The following is a 26,706-nucleotide window of genomic DNA, read 5'->3' as shown; positions in this document are numbered from 1 at the left end:
CACACAACGACTCCCAGTGAAAATATCAAGATTAATAATCCCCACCCCTCATAACCTGAAGCTCCAAAGTCCCTCTGGTCCACAGTGGACTTCCTCTGTGATCTATACAAGATAAACCACCACAGGTGTTACCAGCCAGTAGACCATTGCCCCATAGTAAGGTTCCTGTACAGCCTGCCTTGAATGCTGAACATCAGAGCTGCAGCCAGATGGTACAGAGAGCCTGTATGCTCTTCACTCACAAGAGCTTCACACTCAGCAACCAGTATTTTCATGAAACAATTGGAACAGCTGCAGTAGCAAAATAAATAGCTGTATCTTAGCCAAAACAGCTTTACCCTGTATTACCCTACCATGGCCTCTTTCTGCAGCATTATGAAATGATTATTGAACAAATTACTAGACCTTTTACTCAAATAAGATCTCTCATAAAAGGATTTCTCATGGGACTATTCTTTACCTTGACATAATCTCTCAATATTGGTAACCATCATTCTTGGTGACAAATGCCTTATGATCCAGCACATATCCAGGTAAATGAATCCAAACTGATTTTTTTCCAGTAAACACAAAAATTGCCCACGTTTTCAGTTATTATGCCAGTGAAATTCTTCACCCACAAAATGACAATCAAAATCCCTGCATTTTGCATTTTCAGTTCTTAACAAGTAATGTCTGCCATGCAAAACACCTGATTCTCTCCCTCCTTTCCGGTAGTTAAGTTTCCAGAGTTTATAACATACATGTCTCTACCTTTGCTCTGAAGACTGCTGTCCTATAGACTTCTCTCTGAATAATACTGCTGGTATCGTTCCCATTTTCTCTAACATAGTCTACTGAAATTCAAAGGAATTTTTCTCAAATTATGTTTACATTTGAATGTGCTGCTTCCAGTTTGGGGCCTGAAGAATAGCTTTTGTGACCAGAAACTTACCTTGTTTTCCAAGTCTCTCTTCTGACCTAATGGAAGATAGTTTTTATACCTCTTGCTTACAATCTTGGGCTTAAGTAACGCTAACCAGATTAACAGGATGCCATCGGGAAGTTAAATGTTTCATTTGTAGCAATGGGACTCATTCTCCTACAGAGAATTAGTCAAAAAAGTCATTAATTTAAACTGTTTTCAGACACCTGCACAGTAGAATACATTGCTATCACTGGAAAGCACTGACAATATCTTAATATCAGAGATACATCATTGCCACAAGAGAAATCTTCCGTTCAAGCCTTTGCACATAGAGTATTACACTGATAATGTTCACATTTAGATTCTGTTATGAAAATGGGCATGTTGAGGACTCTCCTTTGGTGTGGGAGAAACAGGAGGCTGCCTGTTGCTTGGAGAAATGTCCTTTCTGTTTCTGTTTGTGCTGCACATTGCTCTTCCTTCTGGATGCACTCACTGGAGAAGCTTTGAAAAGGCTTGTCTGGGGTGATGCTATGCGCAGCCATATGCTCTAATGATGTGATCCACTTCTTAGACTGTGAAAAGTGGCATTGACACTGTACATACACAAAATAGCTTGTTCCAACTGTTCTAAAAAACATTTTTGGTTTGCCTTTAAACTGCATGCTTTTAAAACATTTAAATAATTTATACAGCAATAAAATTTCCTGGCTTTATTTAGATTGCTATTTTATATCTCCTTCCTTATGCAACTTTTAGTTGTATTTTTTTTTTCAGTTAATGGGTTAATTGTTGGTTTTGACTTTACAGCAATACAGTACCTCTTAAATACATTTTGCTTTGCAGAATTCCCTTTTTAATTAGAAGACCGGTCTGCTGCTATGGTGTTGCAGTGGGAAGTGATAAAGAATGGAATTTTGCATGGGAAATGTATAACCGTACTGACTCCACAAAGGAAGATAAAGATATCCTGCTGTCTGCCATGAGCTGTGCCAAAGAGTCATGGTTACTTCACAGGTGACCTTGATCAAAGTATATCTTTGTGTATATAGAACACAGAGTTGTCTGGTGGAGGGGTTGTCTATATGTAACACAGATAAGAACATAGATCCTGACAGACCCTAATTTTACTGCTAAGTGAAGAGTCAGTGGGTAAGAACAGGAGATTTCACTGATGTAAGGACAAAACCCAAGCTGAGTACACATTTCAGGCTGACACCAACTTTGGTGTAACCTTCCACATCATGGTATTTGCTGAAGCAGGAATTTTCCTGAACTGAGTATTTCCAGATCATCACTGTTAAACAACAAGTGATAGGTACAATTATTACCTTCTTTTCTAACAGATACTTGCAATATGGACTCAGTGATACACTATTTTCTGCCAATTACACTTCAGTCATCATCTTATATGCAGTGACTAAGGATATTGGGCACCGTATAGCCTGGGAATTTGTTACAGAAAATTGGCCACTTTTAAATGAAAGGTATGGTAAGCAACCAGCTCTGGGCTGACTATTTCTGTGGCTCTTCGACTTCTTCCTCCATCTCTATGTTTGAGCTGTAAAATCCAGGTGCAGATTTTTGTTCCAGAGATGTTTTTTTTTTGTAATAGTTGATGCAATTCCTTAAGTATGCAGAGGAGGGTTTTCAGAGAATTCAACTCTGATAAGGGCTTAATGTCAGAGAAGACACAGTACGTTCAAAAACAGCCTGTCCATGACTGTTTTAGTCCTTTTAAATGTTAAATTTCCTGGAAAATCTGACTTTAGAAATGGGTTTATCCACTAACATTTCACAAGCATGTGTGTAAAATGCTGGAGTAAGATTGTAATCTCTTCTCCAAAGAAAGTATGGGGGATCGGAGCTTACAGGTTTGCAAGCACTACAAAGACCAGCTACAGTTAATATTCACTGACTTAAGTCCTAACCCATCTCCAGCCTCCCTGAACTAATGCAGGTAAACTGCAGGTGAACTTGGGCTACTTGTCTCAAGCAAAACAGTATTTTCATATCTGTTCAAAGACTCCCTCACTCCTTGGCAATGGTGAAAAGCAGCTGGGCTCTGAGAGTACATTCTTGCTGTCTTCAGTGGCAGAGGAGTCCATCAGCAGTTTTTTAGTGGTAGTGTGACCAAGAATCTAGGAGCATTCAAATGTGTATCTTTATTGCTAACACTAGAAAAGGCATGATGTAGCAGATTTCTGTCACACCAGTTTGTTCCCTTACAGAGTTTTTCTGTGTTCTATACTGATCAGGAATTTGCTGGGAAACTGACCCATTATTTTCAAACTAAAAGAATAGTGTGGGTGTTAATTTATACATTATCTTCAAGATACCAACAGAAATGCCAAGTTGTTAAAATCATACTGGTTAGCCTTTCTAGCTCAGTTTGGCTGTATGGGCTCACAAAGACTATTGATTTTAAGCAAAGAATTCACTTCACTGAAGTAGGAATACCAGATCTTCCTGTGAAATAAAGATGAAGTGTAATTAGTGTGTTTCATCCTGCTTTAATGTCTAAATTGAGTGTTTATTTCTTTAAAAGGGGAAAAAAGAGCACACAGTTGCAAACTTAGCTTAGTTGATATTTCCAGCATGGTAAATAATAACTAAATAGTGAGAATATTTTCAACTGAGATAAAATTTGTTATGTTTGCTAACATGCTGTTTGAAGGACCTTCATCTAAATGTTACAGGTACGGGAAGGAATTATTACATGATGTATTAAAAGTCATGGGAAGATTTGTCAATACAGATGTACAGATCCAAGAGGTAAATCAGAGGAGTTAGTTTTAACTTTATTGCCAATTTGTAAGTACAGGTTTTTAAATTTCTTGCTTTTTAAAGAAAATATATTGTACAATGTTGCTGTGTCGAGACATAGAGAAAAATTGTACTTCCTCATTTGAGAAATAAGCATGTGAACATGCACCCACAGCCCTGCAGTCTGTGTGTGCAGTTGGTTGTTAAGCATGGCATGAAGGTCAGCTTTTGTAAAGTGATAGACATTGTCCTGCTCTGCGTGGCTACAGTGTAAGAGTGTTGCCTGCCTGTGTGCTGAAGTGGTGGCCTACACATGTGATACAGTTCTTTCCTTTTCACTATGTGGCAGCCCAGATAAGCCCATGAATAGTATTTTCTAATTGGTTTGCTGTACATCTGGAAAAAGGGAATGGGCTTTGGGAAACCTGCTGAAGAGTGGAAATCTGTGTGAGGTGGCTCTAGGCTGTCTTATTTTGTTCCCTGCAATAATCCACATTACTGCCTGTGACAAATCACCACCGTTCATCTCATACTCTTTTCTTGCTCTTTTGCCTCCACTCCAAGTCTTATCAGATTTTTTCCCAAAATATTATTTTCTTTCCTCAACAACTCAACTTTTGTGCTGTCAGCATGTGATCCATGTTTCTGTGCCAGCCCCGTATACCTAGTATCTGTCATTGCAAGAAAAGTTTTGCTTTCATTTTTTTGCTGTTGTGATGCGTGCATACAGCAAGTAACTGAGAAGGGATGCTAATGACAGCAATTCTGAGAGTTAGCTCCCAAAGTCAAAGAAATAGCTCTTCAACATTCATGAACTGTAAGTTGTTGTTTTTTTTTCTTCTTTAGAGACAAGTTAACTCCCTGGGATGGCAAAAGCAATAGCCCAATGCCAGCCTTTATATTAACCTTCAGATCTGGAACTCAGACCCAATAAATATTATCAAAAGCTGTCTTATTTTCCTCTTTAAAATCTGCCTATAGAGATCACCTTTGCCATGATCATGTACCATAAGTTGGGCTGCTGGCGTATCAGGTTGCTGGTTATTGTGCTGACGTCAATATAATTTCTCTTATTGTTGGTTTCCCACTCCCCTCCCTATGTTTCTTTGTTATTCTTCAGGCCTCTTGTCTGCTTATTAGACTGATAGGAAAGATTTCTTGTTCTGTGATTGTAGAAAAGGCAGCACAAGAGGATTCTGTTATCCAACTAGTCCTAGACACTGTGTGTTGCCATCACTAGTTAAGTTGGCTGCATTTGAAAGGATCTGCAAATCAGTAAGCTCACCCCATTCCCTCTTTAGTCTCTCCCTTTTCTGTGCACTTCTGTCTAACTCACCTGTCAGGTACACAGTTGCTTGCTGCATGTGAAGTTACAGGAACCAAGCTTATGTGTTTATTTCTTCAGTTGCAGGTTTTTTATAATGCTACACTGGAAGAGGATGAGAGAGTGGCTACTACTCTACTACTGGAGCTGACAAAAATTGAAAATATGGAAAGGAGAAAACTGCTAATCAAAGTTGCCAAGTGGTTACAGAAAAATCTGGATGACTGATGTGAAGAACAACTTGCAGTATATTTTACAGAGTGATTCACCAGAATTTTGGTATTTGTTTTAAGATGTAATTAAAGATAAAGCACATTTTTGTGGGTCCTGTGGTTTTCTTCCCAACTGGAAAGTAAGGCTAAAATAATTCACAAAGTAAATATTCAGCAAAATAAATGAGAGGTATATTTTCATATTGTCACTAAATTAATTTCCTACTGGATGAGTTGTTAGTAAGGATGTATTGCTAATAATAATCTAACATATAGATTCAGTCCTAAGTCCTTTTTGTTTTTCTGTATAACAAAATGAAAAGTGTGGTACAAATTTGTGGCAAAAAACACAAAAGGAAGCTGGAAAAGTTTTATATTCTGTTTTGCTTATGATTTGCACTGTGATCTTGGGCAAGTCATTTAATCTGTCTCTCTCCACTTCTGTGTTTGTAAATTGCTAAGAGGACAATAATTCAGAACAGTGCCATGAAGTATAAGTCTGAGAATGGTTCCAGAGCTGCAGGGAGGAAAGGACTAAAGAAACCTCAAATTTTAATGGTAACAAATGAATGCCTTGGCTTTCAAACTGTATTTTTCCTTAGCAGATCTGTACTTACTGTGTACATTTATAATGTATTGTTTACATTCACATTTGTGTTTGATTAGGAATGTGCTTTTGAAGAGATCCTCCTAGTTGTCTCTGTTTAGCATGCTTCAACCCCCAGGACAGTCTTGGAGTGGGCTGAACTGTATTCTTTTTGGATGAAATTTATCTAAGAGATTATGAGCTCCTGGTGTGCAACTGACAGACACCACCATTTAATGGTCATTTTGTCTTTGGCACTAGAATGCCACTAGTCTAAACTAAGCCCTCTGGAACATCACCAAGTTCTTAACTGCACTAAGCTTCTCTCTGATGTAGACACAGGGTTAATCATCTTGCTTACACAGCAGTTTGCAGATGACAGACAGAATTCAGTCTATCAGTATCAGCAAACAATAGAAGCTTCTGGTTGAAGAAGTATGGGATCCTTAGTCCATGCAATTTATTTATTTGTGGAGTAACAGTATTATGACAAAATTACTGTACTGGTGCTCAGGTTAACATAGAAAACAAAGATATATGGAATGCAGGAAACCCAAGAAGTTAAAAGTACCACACTGTGAGGAGACAAGGAACAAAAAGCAGCCTTGTTAATAAAAAGAATTTATCACTGGCAGCCTCTAAATACATTTAAGGAAAACATTGCCATATTGGCTGCAATGAATCTCCTCTGCTCCCAAATGGCTGCAAAGAAAAATGGTAACTATTTTGAGACTCTCACAGGCTCCCCTTATGGGAATTACCAACTGGTGCAGCCAGGTTTGTGATGGAATCGTTTGACCTCTTTAGCATTTAATCCAGTTAAGGGTAGTGCCAAAGAAAATTGTATGCATTCTTGACAGTCCTTGTCAAGCCAGTTCAGAAAGCAGAGGAATTCCTTGGGGCTATGGTGAATTAGGGAGGTTTTGCTTCAGCATTTCCTGACTTAACACCAGTTAATCACTGACTCTGCATGTCTCATCAGATGGGCTAAGCATAGCTCAAGAAAGTAATTATTATGGGACTTATGGACTAAACTTCCCATAACATTTTACTCCTAAGCTCAATAGGTCCAAACCATTTCTTTCTAACCATGAATAACTACTCTTCCTTTCCAACTACTCTTCCTTATTTTTTAAAATACTTTTCTTCTTTCTACTGAAAGAAAACTGTTTAATTACAAATGCCAATATGTAAATAACCAGTAAAGCAATTTTAAATAAGAAATTGTTTTCAAATAGTGGTTCCTAACTAATGTATGCCTCTTGGCTGACATTCTGTATTGCAGAATAGCAGCACAGTTTTCGTGGCAGAGGCAAATGGTGAAGATGATTGCTACTTAAGCTGCCTGAGTAGGAGCAGATGTGAAACACTCTTGCTTCCAGAGTCCACACATTCTCACTTGGTGGCATGTAATACTGGCAGCTATTCAGTGGCAGTTCTTGCTGCTGTTGAGTACAAGTTGAACACAGAGGTCTGGAGAGTGACAGATGGGAGGTGCACCAAGGCAAGGAGACAGGCATAAGAGGAATCCAGGGCAAGGTGGGAAAGCTGTTTTATTGCAAATGGAGTTGGGGTAAAAGAAAGTTTATCAAAAATGAGTATGAGGACATGGATGGACTCCAGGAAATAAGCTTTTACAGTATTTACACAGACTGTGAAGCTGCTATGGGGCATGTAATTGTGATGACAATTTCCAGTGAGAGAAGGTGTGCATTCAGTAGTATCTATGATTAGGAAAAGTATCTATGATGGGGAAAGACCAGCTGTTTTACTTGAGTTCTGTTCTCTGCCTTGACAGTGTGGAAATCAAAAATTTACACTTGTTTTGCCTTCACAGCATGCATGCATGACAGGGCAGGAGACTCTGGAGCTAGCAGGGATGGGGAAGAGATTGTGCAGTGGAAGGAGTGCGGGAGCATTAGGACCACAGGGAAAGGTGGAGTGGTTCCTCATCAGTGGAAGGAAATGGTTTGCACCTACTGGGCTTAAGGGTAAAACTTTGTTACAGGAAGTTTAGTCCAGAATAGCTGGCAAGGGAGGATGAAAATAGCTGAGAGGACCAGGGGTACAAAGAAGAGACAGGATACGAACAAATGAGTGAATTTGGGAACAGGATGAGCAAATGAGTGAAGCTGCAGGAGCAAGGGAAGATCCAAGAGAGATGAGGAGAACAGTGTAAAGAGGGAAAAGTTCAGTCTCTTAAGTGCACTGCTTGCCTTACTTCCCCAAACTCAACCTGAGGTATTTTGAAGGACTATGTTGTATTTTTTTGGATCCTGTGTTATTCATCTAGAACAGGGTTGATATTTCCTCAGGTGTGCCCCTGCCCCAGTGCTGGTCATCTGCAGTTCCTCACCAGTGTCCCTGCTCTGGCATGAGTTGCCCATGGGCTGCAGTTGCCTGGGGGGGGGGGGGGGGCATCCTTCCTCTGGTATCAAGTCCCGTCTCCCAAGTGTGTATCTTCAGCTGTGTCCCCAACATGCTCCATGTGTCTCTTTCAGTTTCCATCATTTTCTCCTGCCTCTGTACTGCTCTGGGCTGGTTTTGTCCATTTCTGAGCTGGCTTGAAGGGCACAGCGTCTTCCTGGCCCATCAATAGCTCACACTGCCTAAACCCTGACAGTGCTGATCAATGCAGCCTGACAGTCTCTGCTGCAGTCACCATTACCAGCTGCCCCACAGCACACAGCTTCCAGCTTCCCTCCAAATGCCATAGCTGGCCCTAAGAAATCCTGTGTCCTCCTGCTGCCATGCACTGCCCATGCAGTTTCTCTGTGAGCCAAGCTGTTCCCAGGTAGGAAGAGAGACTTCAGCAGTGTTAAGTCAAGATCCAAGAGCACTCCTTTCAGTGTTGTTTCAAGTCCCAGAAGGGTGAGTATGGGGTAGGGAAAAGGGAACGGAGTCTAAAGTGCCATAAATGAATAAAGATGTGGCCTCAATTCATTTCTGTTGTGTAGTGATTAAGAGAGGACAAAAAGCTGTTGCATGTGGATCCCCTAGCACAGAGGTTCAGGGGTGTGATGGCTGGACCGAACTCTTTGACCAGACCAGTGGTAGTGTGATGCAGGTCCCAAAGGCAGGAAGGGCTCGCACACCGCCAGGCCAAGAACTTCTCTCACTCCACCCTGTTCTCTGAAAACCCACACAGGGACAGGATGACATGGTGAGCATTGGTGCCTACGAGCTTGCAAACTGAACACTGACCATGTGATTCGTACAAATGAAAGCAGGTGGTTCTTCTGAGACTCCTTTGCCAAGGAACAGGGGAGGTTGTGAGTCCAAGGAGTGCCATGCATATCGTTCCCATTGCGCGGAATTTGGCTGAGAGCCGGCTGGCTCACTTTACTCCATAAATATGACAGCCCAAGTGAGCTTTCTTTGAGCAGTCCCTGCTGAGCAGCTTACTAAGTGGTGGTGATCTCCCCTTGAGCGGGGACATCTCTCAGGGTTACTCCCTGCTACTTGCCAACTGCATCTTCGTGAGTGATCAATTTTGTGTTTAACTTTGTATTACAGCGCACTGAGATCTTTCGTGATTATCATTCTTTGTGATGCGATGTTCTCTGAGGCAGGCACCTAAGCAGCGATGGTGGGCTGACCTTAACTGGCTGCAGGAGGCCCATAGCGGTGCTTTCCCACCCAACAGAACGTGGGGAGAAAACTACTCGTGTTGAGTTAAAGCCAGGGAGATTACTTACCAATTAACATCGTGGGCAAAAAAGATTTCCTCGGGGAAATTACTTTGATTTATTGCCAGTTAAACTTGAGTAGCAAGAAACACAACCAAAACAGAGACCACCACCTTCCCACCGCCCTCGTGTTTTCCTAGGCTCATCTTCACTCCCAACTCCGCCTCCTCCCCATGAGCAGCCCAGCGGGGAGGAGTAATCTGGGCTGAGGTCAGGCCGTGGTCCCTCAGGAGCAATGGCAGTTGAGGTCATCCAGCCGCTCGTTCCCTCCTCATGCTCTTCCTTGCCTCATGGCGGGGTCCTTCCCACAAGCCGCAGTTCCCCCAGGGCACGTGCACCTGCTCCACCACCATCCTGTCCAGGGGCCGCAGGGGTTTGCCTGCCCTGGCGCCTGCAGCAGCTCCTTGCCCGCCTGCCTCGCTGTCCCTGCGCTCGCACTGCTGTTTGTAGCTCTGTGTTTCTTCCCCTAGCCCCTCTGCTTGCCGGCATTTTAGTCCTTTGCTAGCTGGCGCTTCCAGTGCGCCGCCGGCCTGGCCGAGAGGCTTGGTGTGTCCCACAGCTGATTGAAGCACTGGGACCAGCCCGGGCCCCTCGGCTCCCCACAGCCCCGCAGCCGCCATGGGCAGAACGCAGAGGTTGAGGAAGGGCCGTTATACCCCACATTTAGCGGCAAGAGCAGAGAGGGAGCAGACGAGGCCCTCGCCACCGACCAGCGGAGGGGCGGAAGCACGGAGAAGGACGAAACCGGCACAGGGGTTGCAGCAAAGGGGGGGGGGAGTACGCTGCTGAGGCGGCCCGAACCGAAGGCGGCCGCGGTAATGACAGCAGAGCTGCGCCTCGCCCTTCGGGCTCGGTAACAGAGCGGTGGACAGGAGAAAGCAACTCTTTGCTGTCTTTTGCCTGTGTGGAAGACTCGTCACTAAGTAAGCCATGAGGTGGTCTGAGCCGCTGGGGCGCCGGGCTGGTCGATTAGGAGGATTGACAGCCTTCTCTGGAGAAAGGTGTTTTGTTCTCCCCGTGTGTCTCACCCAAACGTCTCATAGCCTCTTCCCTTGGCATCTCTGCCACTATAGTTATCCGAATTATCCCCCCACTTTCCATATGCTCCCTGCCAGTTCCCTCCACCCCCCTCCCCCCCCCCCCCCCCCGCCTTGGCCGTTGCTGATTTGAAAATCCAGAAAAGAAAAATCCAGAGGCAGAAACACCCCGATAAACCTGACAGTTTAGAAAAAAATGGGTGTGGGGAGGACAAGGAAAAGGGGAAAATGAATTGTCTGTAAGAGGAACACCTCTAAGACATTACTCTGTGTTAATGTTTAACAAAGGGCTCCAGGGAACCGTTTTCCAGTGGGATAAGAACATTACAAGTTAGGTTTTAATACCTGAAAATGCATTTTTTTTCCCTCTTCAAGCTGCCCTATTTGTGCTGGCTGCAGGCTGCTACTGAGTGCACTGCATGGCAGAGAGCACTGAGGTGTACAAGGAGCAAGCAGCTTGACATTGGATGATGGCCAGGAAGCTTAGAAGAAATCTTTTTAACAATTTCTTTTTTTTTCTCCCCGCAAACCCCTTAGTACAATTGTATCATATATCTGGAGGTGTATTTACAGTCACATGCTCACAGTGGGGAAATCTTGTTCCTGGAGGAACCATTTAGGAGTTGAACCACCAGAATCAATCTCTCTAAAGATTTTAGTCTTACTTGTATATCCTCACTTATTCGTAGCCTACCATCCATATTCGTAGCCTAACATCCACTCACTAAAAAACTATTCTGAGGAGATTGCAGGCTTCATGCTATCATGCATGCCATGATAAACAAATATAACTCATGCACAAACAATATAGAAAAAGTTGAGATACCTCAGTGTTAAGTATTAGCAAAATGAAAGAAAAATAGGTAGTAAGTGTAGGCTTGTTTAATTATAAATTTTGTATTTATAGCACTAATTCAGTTTTATTTGTTACGCAGTTTGTAGGGTGTAGGTTTTTGTTTGTGGCTTGCTGTTGTATGAGTACCTTGGAGACTGATTTTTTTGTTTTTCTGCTTGAGACATTTGTGTTTGATTTTCACAACAAGAAAAACAGTTTGTGAAACAAAATGAGGTATATGTAGCAGCATTTAAATCACCTAGCTAAGGTCTGCTGCTAGAATTGGCTTTTGGTTTTAAAAGTGTTTTGAGGGAAAGAACATGGCAAATCGTAAGTTTACTTGCTCTCAGACTGGTTTGTGAAATGCCCCAGACGATGGATGTTAGACTATTTGTCTTAAGCACGACAGAAGAATTCATAAGACTTGACAGGTTTGGATGTGTCCTGGGTTCAGTTTTAACAGTTATTTTTCTTCCTGGTAGCTGGTGCAGGGCTGTGTTTTGGCTTTAGTCTGAAAACAATGCTGATAACACACCAGTGTTCTAGTTATTGCTGAGCAGCTCTTACTGTGGTCAAGGACTTTTCAGTCTCTCATGCTCTGCCAGTGAGGAGGGCCTGAAGAAGCCAGGAGGGAACAGGGACAAGACACCTGACCCAGACTAGCCAAAGGGGTATTCCATACCACATCACGTCATGCCCAGTATATAAACTGGGGGGGAGTTGTCCGGAAGGCCCAGATCACTGCTTGGGTCAGTCTGGGTATCGGTTGGCAAATGGTGAGCAATTACATTGTCACTTGTCTTTCTTCTTTTTTTTTTTTTTTTTTTCCTATTTAATTTTATATTCTCTCCCCTTGTTACTTCCCTTAGTAGTAGTAGCAGTAGTTTTGTATTATACTTTAGTTCTTTTCTCAACCTGTTGGGTTTACATTCTTTCAGTCCTCCTCCCCATCCCGCCTGGAGCAGCAAGGTGAGGGGGGGAAGGAGGAGAGTGAGCAAACGAATGTGTGGTGATGAGTTGCCAGCTGGGCTTAAATCACGACAGGAAGTTTATTAAGATTTAGCTGTGTTCTAAAGAGCAATAAAAGCGGTAAGTGATTGCAGCATGCTGGAAACTGGCATCTAGAGGTATCAGGAGGAGCCTGAGTTGTCCGCACTAGTGCAACTAATCCTGAAAGATAGTAAGCGTAATGGTGAGGTTGCATTGTCACTTTAGCTAGGAGATGGTTTGAGATGTTGAACAGTATCCAAAATATTTGTCTGATGTCGTAAAACATTCCTTTACTACATCCATACTACTAAATTTTTTTTTTTTAGTTTTTGTACAATGCAGTAACTATGACAGTCTTTTTTTTTTTAATTTACTTACTTTCAAGAAAAAGAAAGCTCTAAGAAGTACATTTGCTCTGTGAACATACCGCAGGTGCAACTAATAATGAGGACTCTCACCCCAGTTTATATAATTTCTCTGTTTCCACTCTTTGTACTATTTTAAAGCCATAATTAATGAGGCAGAAAATGTGAGGTCCTTTAAGATAGTCACCTGGCACTGTCTCCAGCCTCCTTCTCTGGGGAGCACTATTTTGATTATTTGTCTTCTGTTTCAGTTGCTCTGGGGCTGATGTCATACTTCCACTACTAGAGGAACTGTGCAGCAATAAACCTACACTGTGCCAGTCCCTTCCTTTGGCAAGTACAATTTAAAATTCCGGAGAACCTCCTTTCTCTCTTGCTGTCTGCTCTGAACTGAACATAAGCCCTTCAGAACTGCAGGTTTTCAGGAGGTAAGTCTGGCAGATCACTTCTTCCTATTGCATGACAACCAGAAGAGGCACATAAATTTCTAATTGCATTAGATTTCAAGCCAAAGAATCCCTCACTTTCAGGTATGGCAGAAAAGCTGTGGGTTTGTGAGGGAAAACTCATGAGGATTTGTTTTATTTTACTGGGAGAGGGCAGGGTTTGTTCCTCCAGACTTCTGTCACAGAATGGGCCATTGCTCTGTCACCATGTTTATCAGTTTTCTGTGAAAGAATCTGAGTTACGAGAGATGAGACCTATTTTTTCATCTTGTCTGTGTTTCCATCTGACTTCGAGGCCATCTTCTGCCCCCACATTTAGGGCTATGAGAGAAGGCATGGACTAGTTGGTGAGTGGCCTTTCCACATCTTTACAGCTCCGTCCATACTTCATCTTGAGAAAGATTAATTTATTCTCAGTCTTAATTTGGCTGGCACCAGATGTCCTATAGAGATTTCAAGATGCATACTAGAATGTGTCACAGGCCTGACTGCTGGTTTCTGAGCATACTGACATCTCTGCAGAACCAGGCTATGAGCAAGATGGGACTGTTGCAATGGGTCAGTCTAATCTGTGTGGGCATAAGGGGATTAAAGCTGTAGGGACAGCATCTTGTTTTGCCCTGGTGAAGGTGATTAACATACGTACAGATCTCAGCCAGAAAGCTTCCAATGGGATGAACAAGTACAACTTGAAAACAATGTGCATTCACTCTGTCAAGCTCTGCAGAGGTACTAGCTTTAGGCTGCTGAGATCAAGCAGCCGAAGTATCTGGAATGCTGGTCACCACGTTTCACACCAGTTGAAATATTCAGCAGTGCAAACTGCAAGGATCATAATAGGAATATTAAATTCTTGAAAGAGCAGATACAGGAAAATACTGCTGTTATGAAAATCATAAACAAATGCTGCCCTTCCACATCCCAGCATCTTCTGAAACTGTTCTCTGAGCAGAAACATCCGTCCCTTGGAAAAGACCAATTCTGTTTAGTATAATACAGGCTCTGATTCTCTTCCTCCCTTAATATGCTTTTAGCCTTGCCAGCTGTGCCACTGATCTGTGCCAAAATTGCAAGTTCTCAGCCATATACTGTGGCCATGGTGGGATGTTAAAATGTGGATTATCGCCTCCAGGAAGTATGTGCTGTATTCAGAAGGTGTGGGAGAATACAGGGTTTCGTGGAGGAACAGTGCAATTGATGGTTGTTTGCAGAGTTGAAATTTTTATGGAAGAGACTATGCATCAATGCATTGCTCCTGAATTATCACTACGGCCAGACAAAAATAGTAGATGGAAGAACTCTACTTTATGGCCAAGAATACTTTCCTTTGGATAACTAGATTTTGCAGATGTGAGAGTGGATGTGTAAGTCTCAAAGTCTCCCTTGTTCTCTTATTCCCCTTCAGAACATGCTGTGGAGGATAATCAGTCCTGTGGGTCTCACCAGTTTCTGAATGTTGCACAGTCTCCTAGTCACACTCCGTCTCATTTCTGAGTATCTTTCCTGGAGATTAGAATTTAACACTTTACAATACAGATGGAGACAGAAATGTGCCAGATTTTCTGTGTGGGACATTTCCACTGAGGTGCAAGGGCATTTGAAACACATTTGGAACAAGATGCATATTCCTTTTCTGACAGTATTTAAAAAGTGGCTTTCTGATTTTTGTGCATTTGGCTGCAGGTAACTGGTAGTTATCTGGACCTAGTTGCCAAAGGAGTCAAATACTTACACCACCAGAGGACACATGGAAATTCTGCATGCTTACGCTGTTGGCTCCTGATGGCTGTTCTGCTCCTGAACCCTGTACACTGTAATAAAACAGGCATGGATGGTGGTCATGCATACTCACATGAAATGCTTTAACAATGCTGGATGTATGGTTTGGACATAAGAGGAGATGTAGGAAGTAAATCCTTATCACGACTTAAACTTGAGTGGAAATGAAGAGCAATACTAACTTTCTCTGGAGCAGTGGTCTTCATTCTCATTTTATTTGTGGGCCCCTAGCAAATTTCCAGTGGGAGAGCAAGGCTCCTCCATACAGCAAATACTAATTGCATGGTAATAGCTTTCCTTTTATAATGCTTTTATAGAAAGATGCTCAAGTCCCAGGACTAAACTGTTACAGTCTTCAGTCATTCTTGAAGTCACTGAAGAAGAGAAAGGGAAACCCTGTCTGAAACAGGCTGAAGGTGTTTTTTTCTCACCTCCCCAAAAAAGCATCCCCTCCCGTTACTACAACGTCTGTTCTCATTGCTGTTCCGGCTTTGACTGGCACCCTGCAGGGAGGGGCTGCAATAGAAGGAATTAAAGGCCTGGACTCCTCTCCTTCTCCTCTTCTGCTGGTTCTTTGGCAGTGGTGAAATGAAGATCATCTCTGGGGCAGTGTTTGGGTAACAATCCTAACGTGCAGGGTAACCTGGGAGAGACAGCTGCACTACCTTTGAGAGGCAATAGGAGCAAATGGGCAGCACCTGGGGAAGGGTTGAGTGAACTCCAAAAAAGCTTAAATATTTCTGGTGGTGTTTGGAGTAAAAGTCTGAGGCACTGGCACTGCATATATTGCATAAAAATGTTTTAACTAAGTAGGTTCACAAGATGGGTTATAAGGCCATCCTGAACAGTTTCCACCCCCATTCTGTGTGGCTGCAGAGAGGTCATGGATGGCCTTTGCAGGACAGACTTGCAGAACTCAGTCTTCCCCGGGTGCTTTGTTAGTAAAGTGAGTGATTCGCTTTTTTCTGTTAATCCTAGAATTTACACATTCTGTTTATACACAAAATGTTTCAGGACTGAGGTGTAAAAGCCAAGAAATTTAGCCCATTGGTTGAAATCCTCAGAAACAAAATTGTGAATATGTGGGGAATAGCCTCGTTGCCAGGGACACAACTCTGACACACACACTTTGGGTGTCTATAAATAACGTCAGGGAATATGGCCGGACCCCTCCTGCTTCCCCGCAACGCCGCCGCGGCCACTCTTTTTCGGAGGCTTGCAAAAAGAACGGCAGCTTGGAGAATAGTGTCACCTGCTGGTAAGCGAAATGACTGCTCCTGCGTGCTGTTCTAATTTCCACCGCCCGGCCCCGGTTGTTCTTACGCGTTCTGTGAGAATACTGTTTCTCACCTTTACGGTACAGCTGCCAATGCGCTGAAGCGGTGCCAGCTACAGAATCACAGATGACAGCATTTCTTTCAGTTTTTGTGTTATTTAAACACTAGAGATTTTCCGAGGTTTGCTTAACCAATTGTAGAGTGCCTTTGGTGATACAGCTTTTGTTATGTTAGTTAACATTATTTTAATACAGTTTAATCGAGGCTGATACTGAGCAACATTTATTCTGCATTTGCTGTGGGTTAAGAATACATAAAGCCTAGTATGGATATCACCTGCTTACCTTAAAACTTTCACTTAAAATTCTGTGGATCTCACACTTCCGTATATGTCTTAACACATGTATGTGTGTGTTTCACAAGGGTGGCCAAAAATGAGTGATGTCACAGAAGAAAACTGCAAGAAAAGCAGTTCTGCCCAGGAAACATCTGCAGAAGGAAATGTCTCTCCTGAGAAGGATGCTTCAGTAACACAAAAACAACTGGTATGACTTCGTCAGTACCCTTTTATTATCAAGATACTTATTGCCTTCAATTTCTTACATAATTACAGAAATAAAAAGCTAGAGTCAATAGAGAAGTATCAGTAATAACAGTGAAATGAGTCAAGTTTGCAGTGCAGTGATTTAGAGGGCTAAGAACACTTCTGAGCTCAATGATCTCGTAAGTGGGGAAATAAGAGAGTACTCTTTGAGGAAGGACTATCTCCATAGTTTATTATATGTTTCAACTTAAAATTGCATAATTTATGGTGGTGGACAATGATGAAGCTGAAGCATATCTTCTGAACTGAAGATCTCCCCATACTCAAAGGCAAAAGAAATGGCTGAACAGCGTAGGTGCATGAGATTGCCCTACAGGTTTTCAGAAAGATGCAACTGAAGATGCATGGCATCAACTACAATGTAAACAAGTAGACTCAAGTGACTTCAAGTGAGTATTTCTAAATCACTGTATCAGCAGATTGGACTGAACTTTTTTCCCCAGGAGAAGTAATGAAGGGGATCACTTGTTTGTGAAAAATCACTGTGGACCATGAAAGGGATGACACCCCCTAGGGAAGTTGAGGGGTGGCAAGTCAGCTGCATTTACCAAGGAGGGGAAAAGATAAATCTGCATGTGTGTTTGTGTCATTGCATAATGAATTACAAGTGTACATTTGATGTCCACAGTCACTGTCCAAAGAGAAATTGTTTGACACAAGGCCCATGTTTCTTTGCATTGACTTCAGACATGACTCTCAACATACACTGGCTGTGTGGAATGGCAATACATAGAGCTGATGTTCTAACTTCCAGAACTATTCAGCAGTTTTAGCTATTTACAAATATGAATTCCATAAAATAGTCAAGAAAATGCTCCCTCCTGTTTAAAAAAATCTCTGCTCAGTTTATCTTCCTTATTTTTGTCTGTGTTTTTTCATACTTCTCACTTGTGCTCCCTTCATGCAGTAGCTGCTCTGCCAGTCGTTTCTATGGCCCTCAGATTATTTGGACAGAGATGGTTTCTAGGCATCTGAGAGAACAGTTAAGATACAGCAAATCCAGTTGTGATGCTTATAATCACAAATACTTGTCTCTACATTATGGATAAAGTTGAAGAAAAAAATACATGATACTGTCTCCCACACGATGACCTTCAAACTTCATGCCACTGTACCACTCACGTGTATGCAGAGTCATGGTTTATCCTCTCCTGTCAGGATATATAGTTGGGCAAAGGAATACTCAATTAACAGACAAGAAAGCATTTTAAACAATGTTATCTTAATTTAGGTGGAGTTTTGCTTCACTTTCCTACCTGTGCGGTTTTGAGTTATCAAGAGTATGAATTTTAATGTAATTTGAAAGCCAGGAGGTCATTTGGCAGCTAATAAATATCTGTTGCACTAATTATAATCTTTCTCTTGTTTATTTCTATCAGCAACTTGAGAAACAATTAAAATCCTTAGCCTTTCAAAATCCAGGACCTCAGGTAGCTGACTTCAATCCTGAAACTAGAGAGCAGAAAAAGAAAGCATGCATGTCACAGATGAAACAAGATTTTTTTAAGAAGCCCAAGTAAGATGTGCTAATTTATTACATATGTTACTTTAAAAAAATGGTTGGTATGCTCTTTACAGAATATAAATTAAACTAATAAAAGCATTAATATTTTGCAGCAGATTTCTTATTCCACATGAAAGCTGTGTTAGGAAAACAAGCTTTCTGTGTAACTTGAGAGAGTTTTGATTTACTTCCTTAGCATACTTTAATTTTTAGTAACAGCGGCTGTTGCAATTAGGATGTAATCCTGGTATTTCATTATGCTGTGAGGTTGTTAAAGAGAAAATATTTGTTCCTGGACAGATGTTTTCCACATTTTTTGGTTTAGTCTTCGTACATGTTGAAGCATTCTGTGAAAATCACTTTTTCTTCTCTTTTGCAGACCTGCAAAGAAGTATGACAGACATGGCAGGCTGCTTTGTAATAACGTTGATTTGTGCGATTGCCTGGAAGAGACCTGCATGGGTTGCTTCTATCCTTGCCCCAAATGCAATTCAAAAAAATGTGGAGCGGAATGTCGCTGCAATAGGAAATGGTTTTATGAGAAAACTGAGACTGAAGATGGGAATGTGATCAGTGTATTTCCATTTCTTGACTCTGACTGACTTTGTTCTTATTGTTTTTGTGTGTGAGCAAAGTTCTTCCTTCTTCACATTTTATTAAAGCAAACCTTGGCTTTATGAATTGTCTCTAGTGAAGTGCCTGTCAGTGCTTCTTTATTGCTGCCTGCCTAGCAGACTTTAATCTTTTCCATTACATGAAAGTATCTGTTTCATTCTTCCTCATCCTTGTGTGCTTTACCTAGTACCTAGTCAGTACTTTTGATTTTCTAAAGCTGAAGGTGTCTGGACTGCCATGGGAAGACAATTTTCTGACCCTGGGAAGCTGAACCACGTTACCTGTAATAATTTTTTTATTCTTGATGATTTCTCTTGTTCATTTATGCAGATGTATGACACGGCTGTTTTGTGAATGCTTGTGCAAGTGTCTTTTCCTTCTTGTGCATTCATGTCTTGTATAACATGAGGCAGGATTCACTTGAGTTAACATTTCTTTGAAACTAGGTCACCACTTCCCATGTCCCTCCATAAATCAAGCAGAGAACAGAAACAATTCTGCAATTCTTTCTTGCTGCTTAGCCTGCAAGACTGAAACCAACATATTCAGTCAGGATTTTATTTATTTATTTTTGTTTACAGCATATAGAACACTCAACCTTGATCAGTCATTAATTATACAGCTAGAGGTAAATGGATTGGTTAATTACGCCTTTGGACAGAAAAGCCTCTTCATTTCCAGGAGCTTCCTCTTCATGCAAAGCATGCCAGATTTCAAATACCATAACTTGCAACCAGCCTTAGAATCATAGGATTCTAATGAGGTAGGTAATGATTCTTCTATGAAGTAGGTCTTTTTATTCATGATGGACATGCACAAAATTTCTGAGGGAGGGAGGGATCTCTGGATCGTGAAGAGGGGAAGGCTGCAAATGCTGCAAACTCCAGGAGTGTGCTGCTAGTGGAGGAATTGTTCTCTGGGCCTGGGCACTTTGCTGCTTGTTTTTGAGGAGGGACCACTTTTCTCCCGTACAAGTCACCACTCTCTGCAGGCAAAGACCTCCTCTCCAATGTGTAGATACCTCCCTGTAGAATAAACTTCCTGGAACAGATCCCGATAATGCCTTAACACCACAGCCTCCTTCAGACTTGATACCTCAGAAAGATTTGTTGCTCCTCTCGGTTAGTGACACCTTAGTACTTAAGCTTGTAACATAAAAACACTCAGTACCAAAAAAAATTCACAGGAATATTTGCTATGGTGGTTAAAACACTCTCTGTGTGGCAGTCAGATTCAGATCTGGTGGTGTTCTCTCATACTCCCCCCTGATCCCAGAGTATATCCTTTGACTTGTACTGGGAGTCCAAATAGCCAATGCCATCTCTGACCTGTATTTCTTTGGGTAGATGGAAATCCTTCCATTGTAGTCAGGGACTGACTTCTTGTTCCAGGTGTGTCAGACTCATTCTGCACTTGATTAAATAAGGAGCTCTTCAAGAAGACAATCAATTTACATGGACAGGAAGATGGAAGTCTTCCATTGAAATAATCTGAAGATCTGAATTGGTCAGGTTTGAATTAGCTTCACATTCTTTCCACTTAAAGGCAAAACTCGATTAGTTTTTCAAGTGGATTCCTGTGGTAAAGCTACATGTTCAATTTTTTTGAGTAATGTGATTAAACCCAGATTGTCCAATTATTGAATTCATTGGTGCGACTCTGTGGTTTTTAACACAGACTGTGCCTCTATCACAAATCATAGCTAAATGCAAAGTGTAAGAGAACTCCATCACAAACACAGTGTGACCTTGAAAATAATAGCACAAAACCTGAAAAAAACCACCAGATTAGGGCACTTGTACATTGGGGCTGGGGTGATGTAAGGGGAGAAGGTGGGAAGGGAAGAGAAAAAAGAGAAAGACCGGTGTCATACATATGTTTATATTGACTGTGAAATTTAGAGGCAGATACATGTACATAAAAATAACAGTGCCCATATCTGATAGTTTTTTTAGGCAGTTACATAATGCCACACTGCATGACATTGTGGTTTTAAATAAAATCCCTTACCAGAAAAGGCAGAGAACATTTCTTAGCCTCTTATGAAATTTGCCACTCTCCAGATGACACTAGATCATCTTTTTACCTCATGTCAATGAGGTATGCTTTTCCCTATGGAATGAGTTTGCTTTAGAAAGCTGCTGTTTAAAATACGGAAAGCAAATGAGTGAACTGTTCTATAAGGCCTGTTGGTCCTTCTTCCCTTCCCCTCTCTGCCCCTCTGTCCTGGATTATGCAGGTTAAACAGTTTGTGACACCGTGAATCAATTTTGCCTGTCTTTTACTTGTCCTGTGTGGCTGCTTTGCCCATGGCTACCAGTGCTCCCGCTGTAGCTCAAGGACAGATGAAAGCACTGGTACATATTAAACTATAACCTACTTAAGGTACCATCTTTTAGTATCTTGCCTAAAAACAGATTAATTTGAATTTATTGTGCCTTCCACTGTATTTCCCTTGCTCACAATACATACCTATCTGGAAGGAGATTCTCATACTCTGCTTTCTAAGATGTTATTACTACAAAGAAACTGATCTCATGGAAATGATGAATGTGCTCCCGTATGATTTTTGTGTAGGTAAAGATGGTTTTTTATCTACTAACCTCCTATGTGCCAGGGCAGTGTCTTACGTGGATTCTCTTGATTTCAAAGACTCTACTGTGCATCTCCTGCTATTTACAAACTTGAAAGCTCCAAAATCAAAGTAAGAGCTATGCACTGCATCTTGTTTGCCTACAGTGTGCTTCAAGTTAAAGTCAGAAAGCTGTCCACTGAAGACCCTTGTTATTTAATAATATGTCTATACTTCTTGATATCAGAAGTTGTCACAGCTCTGCAGAAAGAAACACAGCAGCTGTCCTAGCATACTGCATTAGGTATTTAAAGCTGTTCCTAGAACAACATGCAATTTAAAGGAAATATCAATAAAATTATCATGTGGCTCAAAAGAGGCTACAATGAAAGTGAAGGCCATTAAATATTACAATTTTTAAGATACAAAGGTGTGCTAAAGATAACAAGATCCTGTCCAGTTTTCAATGTTCATTATTTAGACTATTCACTTTCAATATTCATTTAACGAAGTAAAAGCGTGAAAAAAAACATTTTAAAAATAGGTCCACATGATTATAAAACCAGAGAACTGGCAGCAAACCTGAGTCGCGCATCCAATACCTGTATCAGCTGGGACTTTTTAAAGTAAGCAAGCAATTGTCTAGACTTCTAGTCGCCCTTGCTCATTTTGTCTGTGCAAACTTTATATATAAATTCTGCTCTCGGGGGAAGCTTCCTAGAACAAGAAGTTACGCTATTGCAGCATGGAGTAAACCAGTCATTTTTCTTTTCTAGCCAAATAAATTTCTTCCTAGAATATTGTCTTTTCATGTTTTGTAAGAGTATAGAAAAACAGATGAAGCGCTCAAATGTAAATATATTTCACTGCAGAACAATAGCTTGAAAAGTGCAGCGGCTTTTCGTAACAGTGGCTGTGGGTCCAACTTCTGGTAAGAGCTATGGTACAGATGTTGTTGGAAGTCTCAGCCAGGAATTCTCTGCTTCCTGTTGGAATACAGCCAGGTTTGTCACTCTTATTCCCTGAAGTTGGTTCTTAAGGCTGAGTCTATTCAAAATACATTGCCTTTTCAAATGTCCTGGCTGAAACCCTGGTGCTATTGAAATTAATGACTAAGTTCCCCTCACTTCAATAAAGGACATTTCAGTATATATGTCTGTAAAACATTTCCTTACAGCACCGTATTTCCAGCAAGTTTACATCTGCCTCTTCAGCCTGTCATAATTGAGTACCATTCACCTAACCCTTCTTAGGCATGTTACAAACCTTTATAGCCACATTCAGAGGGCTTTTGCAGATTTTACATGGTTTTAGTTGGCTTCCTAGGAAAATAAGGTTTACACAGTTGTGCTGCCTGTTCCTACTTGCTTGTCCCATTGACTTTTTGATCATTTTTCAAATTTCAGCCAAAGCTGTTGGAAACCAGAGGTCTCATAGGCATGACATTCACTCAAGGAGTCGAAATACCCAACACAGCGCTGCTTCCCTGCAAGCTCCGATGTTAATGCCCTTCTGTTCATGCAGCTCACCAGCCAGCACACACTTGGCACAGTGTGCTCGGTCTTGTGCATGGGATGGGCCAAGGTTTGGGGACACGTTATTTAGGGAGGACGGGAAAGCCGCCAGCCACTGTTAAGTTCCGTGGCTTCTGGAACCATTTGTGTAAAGCTGGAGGTATGACAACTTCAAGTTCGTGGCGTACTAACAAGTTCCCTGGCCCGTGGTTTGGAGCTGGCTGCGCGGTACCACAAGGGAACAAAAAGGCTCTCTGGGGTCTGGAGGGGCTGCGGAATTCCGCACAACCCACACCAGAGAACAGCGAGCACCGAGGAGACGTAAGGGAGCGGGAAACACCGCGAGAAGCGCCTTACACCAGGCGGCAGCCCGTCTTTAAATCCTTTAAACCCGAGGATTTCAGCCGCAGCCTCTCTAATGGGTGCTGTAAACCCACGAGGGAGACGATGTAAGTCTGCCTCTCACCGCGCCCCGAGCCCACGGGGGCCCTTCTCTGGCTTGGGCCGTCTGAGATGGCTCGCTGCCCAGCGTGACCGCGCTGCGTCGCCGCGGGGAGTAGCGGCGGCGCTTGGACCCGCCGGGCTGCCGTCGTGGGGCGGGGTTGTAGCGGCAGCTATGGCGGCGCCCGTCGTTCAGGAGACTGACAGGTAAATGCTGCCTCGGCCGCAGTGCCGCTGCCACCGTGGTGGGTTAAGGCGGGTGAGTCGGGGGCAGGGCCTCGCCGCGGTGCCGGGGCTCAGGGCTCGGTCCCTCTGACTGTCTTCTCTCCTGCCGCGCAGCATCCGCAGGGCCGTGTCGCTGCTCAATGCCATGGACTCGGGCCGGTTCCCGCTGCTGCTCTCCCGCCTGCTGCAGAAGCTGCACCTGAAGGTAGGTAGGTAGGTAGGTAGGTGAGTGGGCGAGCGAGCGGGGGAAGCAGGCGGGGAGGGGGCGCGGCGTGGTACGTGGAGGCTCCTCCGGGTCCTGCCGGGCGAAGCGGCGGGGCCGGCTCAGCGGTACCGGTATGCCCGGAGCGGAGCAGCTTGACCTGCCGATTCCTGCTGCTGCCGCGCCCCGCGCGGCGAGGACGCAGCAGGACCGAAGCAGGACCGAGTCCGTTCTCTGTGCATGTACTGCGGAGTCCTCTTTCTGGAACAGGTACCACACGCTGTTTTCATAAGGGTCAGTTGTTTCCATTTATATATAGATACATATTAATCGTAGTTTCATTCATCATTAGTTGTTAAGAACTGTTTCAGGTGAATGAAATAACGAGTAATGAATGGCAGAAGGTGAATAGTGTGGGAGTCAGCTGTGCCTGTTAGAACCTGGTTCCATCACCTCCATGTGCTGGCATCTCTGAGAATGCTGTCAGAAGAGATTCGAGGTCATTGGATTTTTGCACAAACGCCACTTGACCTTGCAAGAGAAACACTAAATGCGAAATCAAAGCAGTGTTCCAGTACCTAAATGGGGCTGACGAGAAAGTTGGAGAGGGACTTTTCACAGGGATATGTAGTGACAGGGTAAGGGGGAATGGCTTTAAACTGAAAGAGGATATTAGGAAGAAGGTCTTCCCTGTGAGGGTGCTGAGGCCCTGGCACAGGCTGCCCAGAGAAGCTGCAGCTGCCCCATCTCTGGCAGTGTTCAAGGCCAGGTTGGATGGAACTTTGAGCAACCTGCTCTAGTGGAAGGTATCCCTGCCCATGGCTGGGGGTTGGAACTGGATGAGCTTTAAGGCCCCTACTAACCCAAACTGTTCTATGATTCATATATTTATTTTTTGTTTTTCACTTTTGTATGTTCATCACCCAAAGCCATCTGTGGAATGCAGGTTAAAATAAAGTCCATAACTTTTAGTGAATATTTTTCTCATCTTTACAGAGGCTTGTGTTTGTTTTTATTTTGTTTTTTTCAGCTGCAGAATAAATGACAAAGAAATAAAACATAGTCAATTTCATTGCACTATACCAAAAAATCAAGTGGAGATTAAATCTAACCTTGGCCCTAACTGTTGTTGGGGAAACTGTAAGATAAATGCTTCATTGGAAGTTATTTTGTTGAACTTCTCTATCTTTCAGTGTCAGATTTTGTTTATTCCCTTGTTTTGAGTTTTAAAAAGTATAAAAATACAGAATTTGTTTTCTGTACACATATATACACAAATTAAAATTTTAAATATTGCAGGTTAGGAGAAGCACAGATAGAAAATACAAATGTATTAAAGGTCATGATTCTGGGACCATAATGATTGTTTTGATTATTTGACTGTCTTGTTTGTTGTTTTTTTAAAATATTTTTTTCCCAAATTTACTAGCTTGGATGTGTTGTTATTGCTGCTGTCTCCATTGCTTTGCATGGCTATTAGCTCACTAGCAACTGAAAAGTGTCACAAACGTGGGTTGTTTGTGGGTTGGATTTTTTTTTTTGTTTGTTTTGTGGTTTTGTGTTTGTTTTTTTTGTGTGTGTGTTTTGTCGTGTTTTTTGTTGTTGTTTTTTTTTTTTTTTTTTTTTTTGTTATGTTTTTTACTGCTCATTAGCAGTTTAATAGCTTTTCTCAGTTCCAGTCAGCACTTACAGGAGCTGGAGTGGTCTTTGTAATTTAGCCTACTCATTCCAAATTGTCTGACTCTAGGACATGTTAAATTGCTGGAAACTTCAAATAAACTTACTTAGCAAAGCCTATACTCGGTGTTCTTCATTTTCTTCCAACAACCAGTGATTCAAATAATGTTTCCAATTTGACATTCTTGTTTACAAATACTGTGATCACTTAAATTTTTGTGTAATTACCTTATTTTGTAAGCTGAATTGCTTTTCTGTGTAGCTTTGCAGTTTTGGATTGCTAAGTGATGTAAATATGGTGTTTTGATGTATGTAGCATAGATTTGTTAGTAAAGTTTTAAAAGATGGCAATATCTGCATTTATATTTACAGCAGCAAATTAAATAGTAATTTAACTGATGTATTTTAAAAGTACAGCACATTCTCAGTAATCATCAGTAATACAGTTGGCTATTGATTCAAATCTGACTGTGAAAATAAGCATACATTAGGCCTTTAATTTCTTTGTAAGCATGGGTTTTCAGAAGAGTATCCAGAAGTGGAAGAAGCTAATGTAACTAACTCCACTACAGTTCTGCCTTCTGTTTTCTTTGAGGTCTGATTCAAGTAACACAGTTAATACTTTTCTCATTTTAATTTATAAAAGGTTGTTGGAGGTGATCTGATAGTTGAAAGAAAAATATTTCTTTAGTGTTCCTCATATGCAAAGAGAGAGTATTTTCTCGATGTATTTCACGTAATTCTTGTAACTTCACATGTGATACTGTTGGCTTTTAATCTTGATTTTCAGTGAGAGGAATTGCTTTTTGTTTTTCTGTTGGAAAAAAGCTTTACTTTGTTATTTCTGTTCAGGAACTACTGGACAGCCGCTATGCTTATAAAAAGGAGGAGAAAGTTTTCATTTTGGCAAGTATGGTCTTGGTCGATGAACGGACTGTCAGAACTAAATGTTTTTGTGCTTCAGGCTGAGAGTACCTTCAGTGAAGAGGAGGAAGAAAAACTTCAGATAGCTTTTTCATTGGAAAAGCAGGATCTTCATCTAGTTCTTGAAACTATATCATTCATTTTGGAACAGGTACCTTTTTATCATTATGAATTGATAAATATATATTTTCATCCCATTGTAGATTTAAAAAATA

The 26,706-nt window shown here is 41.9% G+C and overlaps 3 protein-coding genes across 8 annotated transcripts in view; all 3 read left to right on the top strand.

The window, feature by feature from the left end:
• Nucleotides 1-5,320, top strand: part of LVRN (laeverin) — a 39,129-nt gene extending 33,809 nt beyond the window's left edge. For 2 of the 3 annotated variants that reach the window (XM_062604475.1, XM_062604474.1), the window contains 4 exons: nucleotides 1,754-1,924; nucleotides 2,254-2,394; nucleotides 3,607-3,682; nucleotides 5,079-5,320. In XM_062604475.1, coding sequence (XP_062460459.1) covers nucleotides 1,754-1,924; nucleotides 2,254-2,394; nucleotides 3,607-3,682; nucleotides 5,079-5,225 — 535 coding nt within the window. In that variant the 3' untranslated portion in view covers nucleotides 5,226-5,320. Of the gene's footprint in view, nucleotides 1-1,753; nucleotides 1,925-2,253; nucleotides 2,395-3,606; nucleotides 3,683-5,078 lie in introns of those variants that run through there. The other variant, XM_062604476.1, reaches the window with a different exon arrangement.
• Nucleotides 5,321-12,933: 7,613 nt separating this feature from the next.
• Nucleotides 12,934-18,998, top strand: ARL14EPL (ADP ribosylation factor like GTPase 14 effector protein like). 3 transcript variants are annotated; one of them, XM_062604390.1, is made up of 5 exons: nucleotides 12,934-13,139; nucleotides 16,001-16,194; nucleotides 16,637-16,758; nucleotides 18,197-18,333; nucleotides 18,701-18,998. In XM_062604390.1, the coding sequence occupies exons 2-5, from the start codon at nucleotides 16,095-16,097 to the stop codon at nucleotides 18,921-18,923; spliced, it is 582 nt and encodes a 193-aa protein (XP_062460374.1). In that variant the 5' UTR covers nucleotides 12,934-13,139; nucleotides 16,001-16,094; the 3' UTR covers nucleotides 18,924-18,998. The 3 variants fall into 3 exon arrangements, with proteins under 3 accessions (XP_062460374.1, XP_062460373.1, XP_062460375.1); XM_062604389.1 differs by having other exon boundaries at nucleotides 15,951-16,194; XM_062604391.1 differs by lacking the exon at nucleotides 16,001-16,194 and having other exon boundaries at nucleotides 12,935-13,139.
• A 1,164-nt stretch (nucleotides 18,999-20,162) lies between these two features.
• COMMD10 (COMM domain containing 10) overlaps nucleotides 20,163-26,706 on the top strand; it is a 121,219-nt gene continuing 114,675 nt past the window's right edge. The window contains exons 1-4 of one of the 2 annotated variants that reach the window (XM_062604478.1): nucleotides 20,163-20,166; nucleotides 23,640-23,670; nucleotides 23,803-23,893; nucleotides 26,532-26,642. In XM_062604478.1, coding sequence (XP_062460462.1) covers nucleotide 20,166; nucleotides 23,640-23,670; nucleotides 23,803-23,893; nucleotides 26,532-26,642 — 234 coding nt within the window. In that variant the 5' untranslated portion in view covers nucleotides 20,163-20,165. Of the gene's footprint in view, nucleotides 20,167-23,587; nucleotides 23,671-23,802; nucleotides 23,894-26,531; nucleotides 26,643-26,706 lie in introns of those variants that run through there. The other variant, XM_062604477.1, reaches the window with a different exon arrangement.

The sequence above is a fragment of the Pezoporus occidentalis genome, unplaced genomic scaffold (genome assembly GCF_034315485.1).
Source record: "Pezoporus occidentalis ecotype Australia unplaced genomic scaffold, CSIRO_AGI_Poc_V1 ctg86, whole genome shotgun sequence".
NCBI classification, from domain to species: Eukaryota; Metazoa; Chordata; class Aves; order Psittaciformes; family Psittacidae; genus Pezoporus; species Pezoporus occidentalis.
The sequence above is the reverse complement of the archived record's forward strand: the minus strand, read 5'-3'. Positions and strand labels throughout refer to the sequence as shown.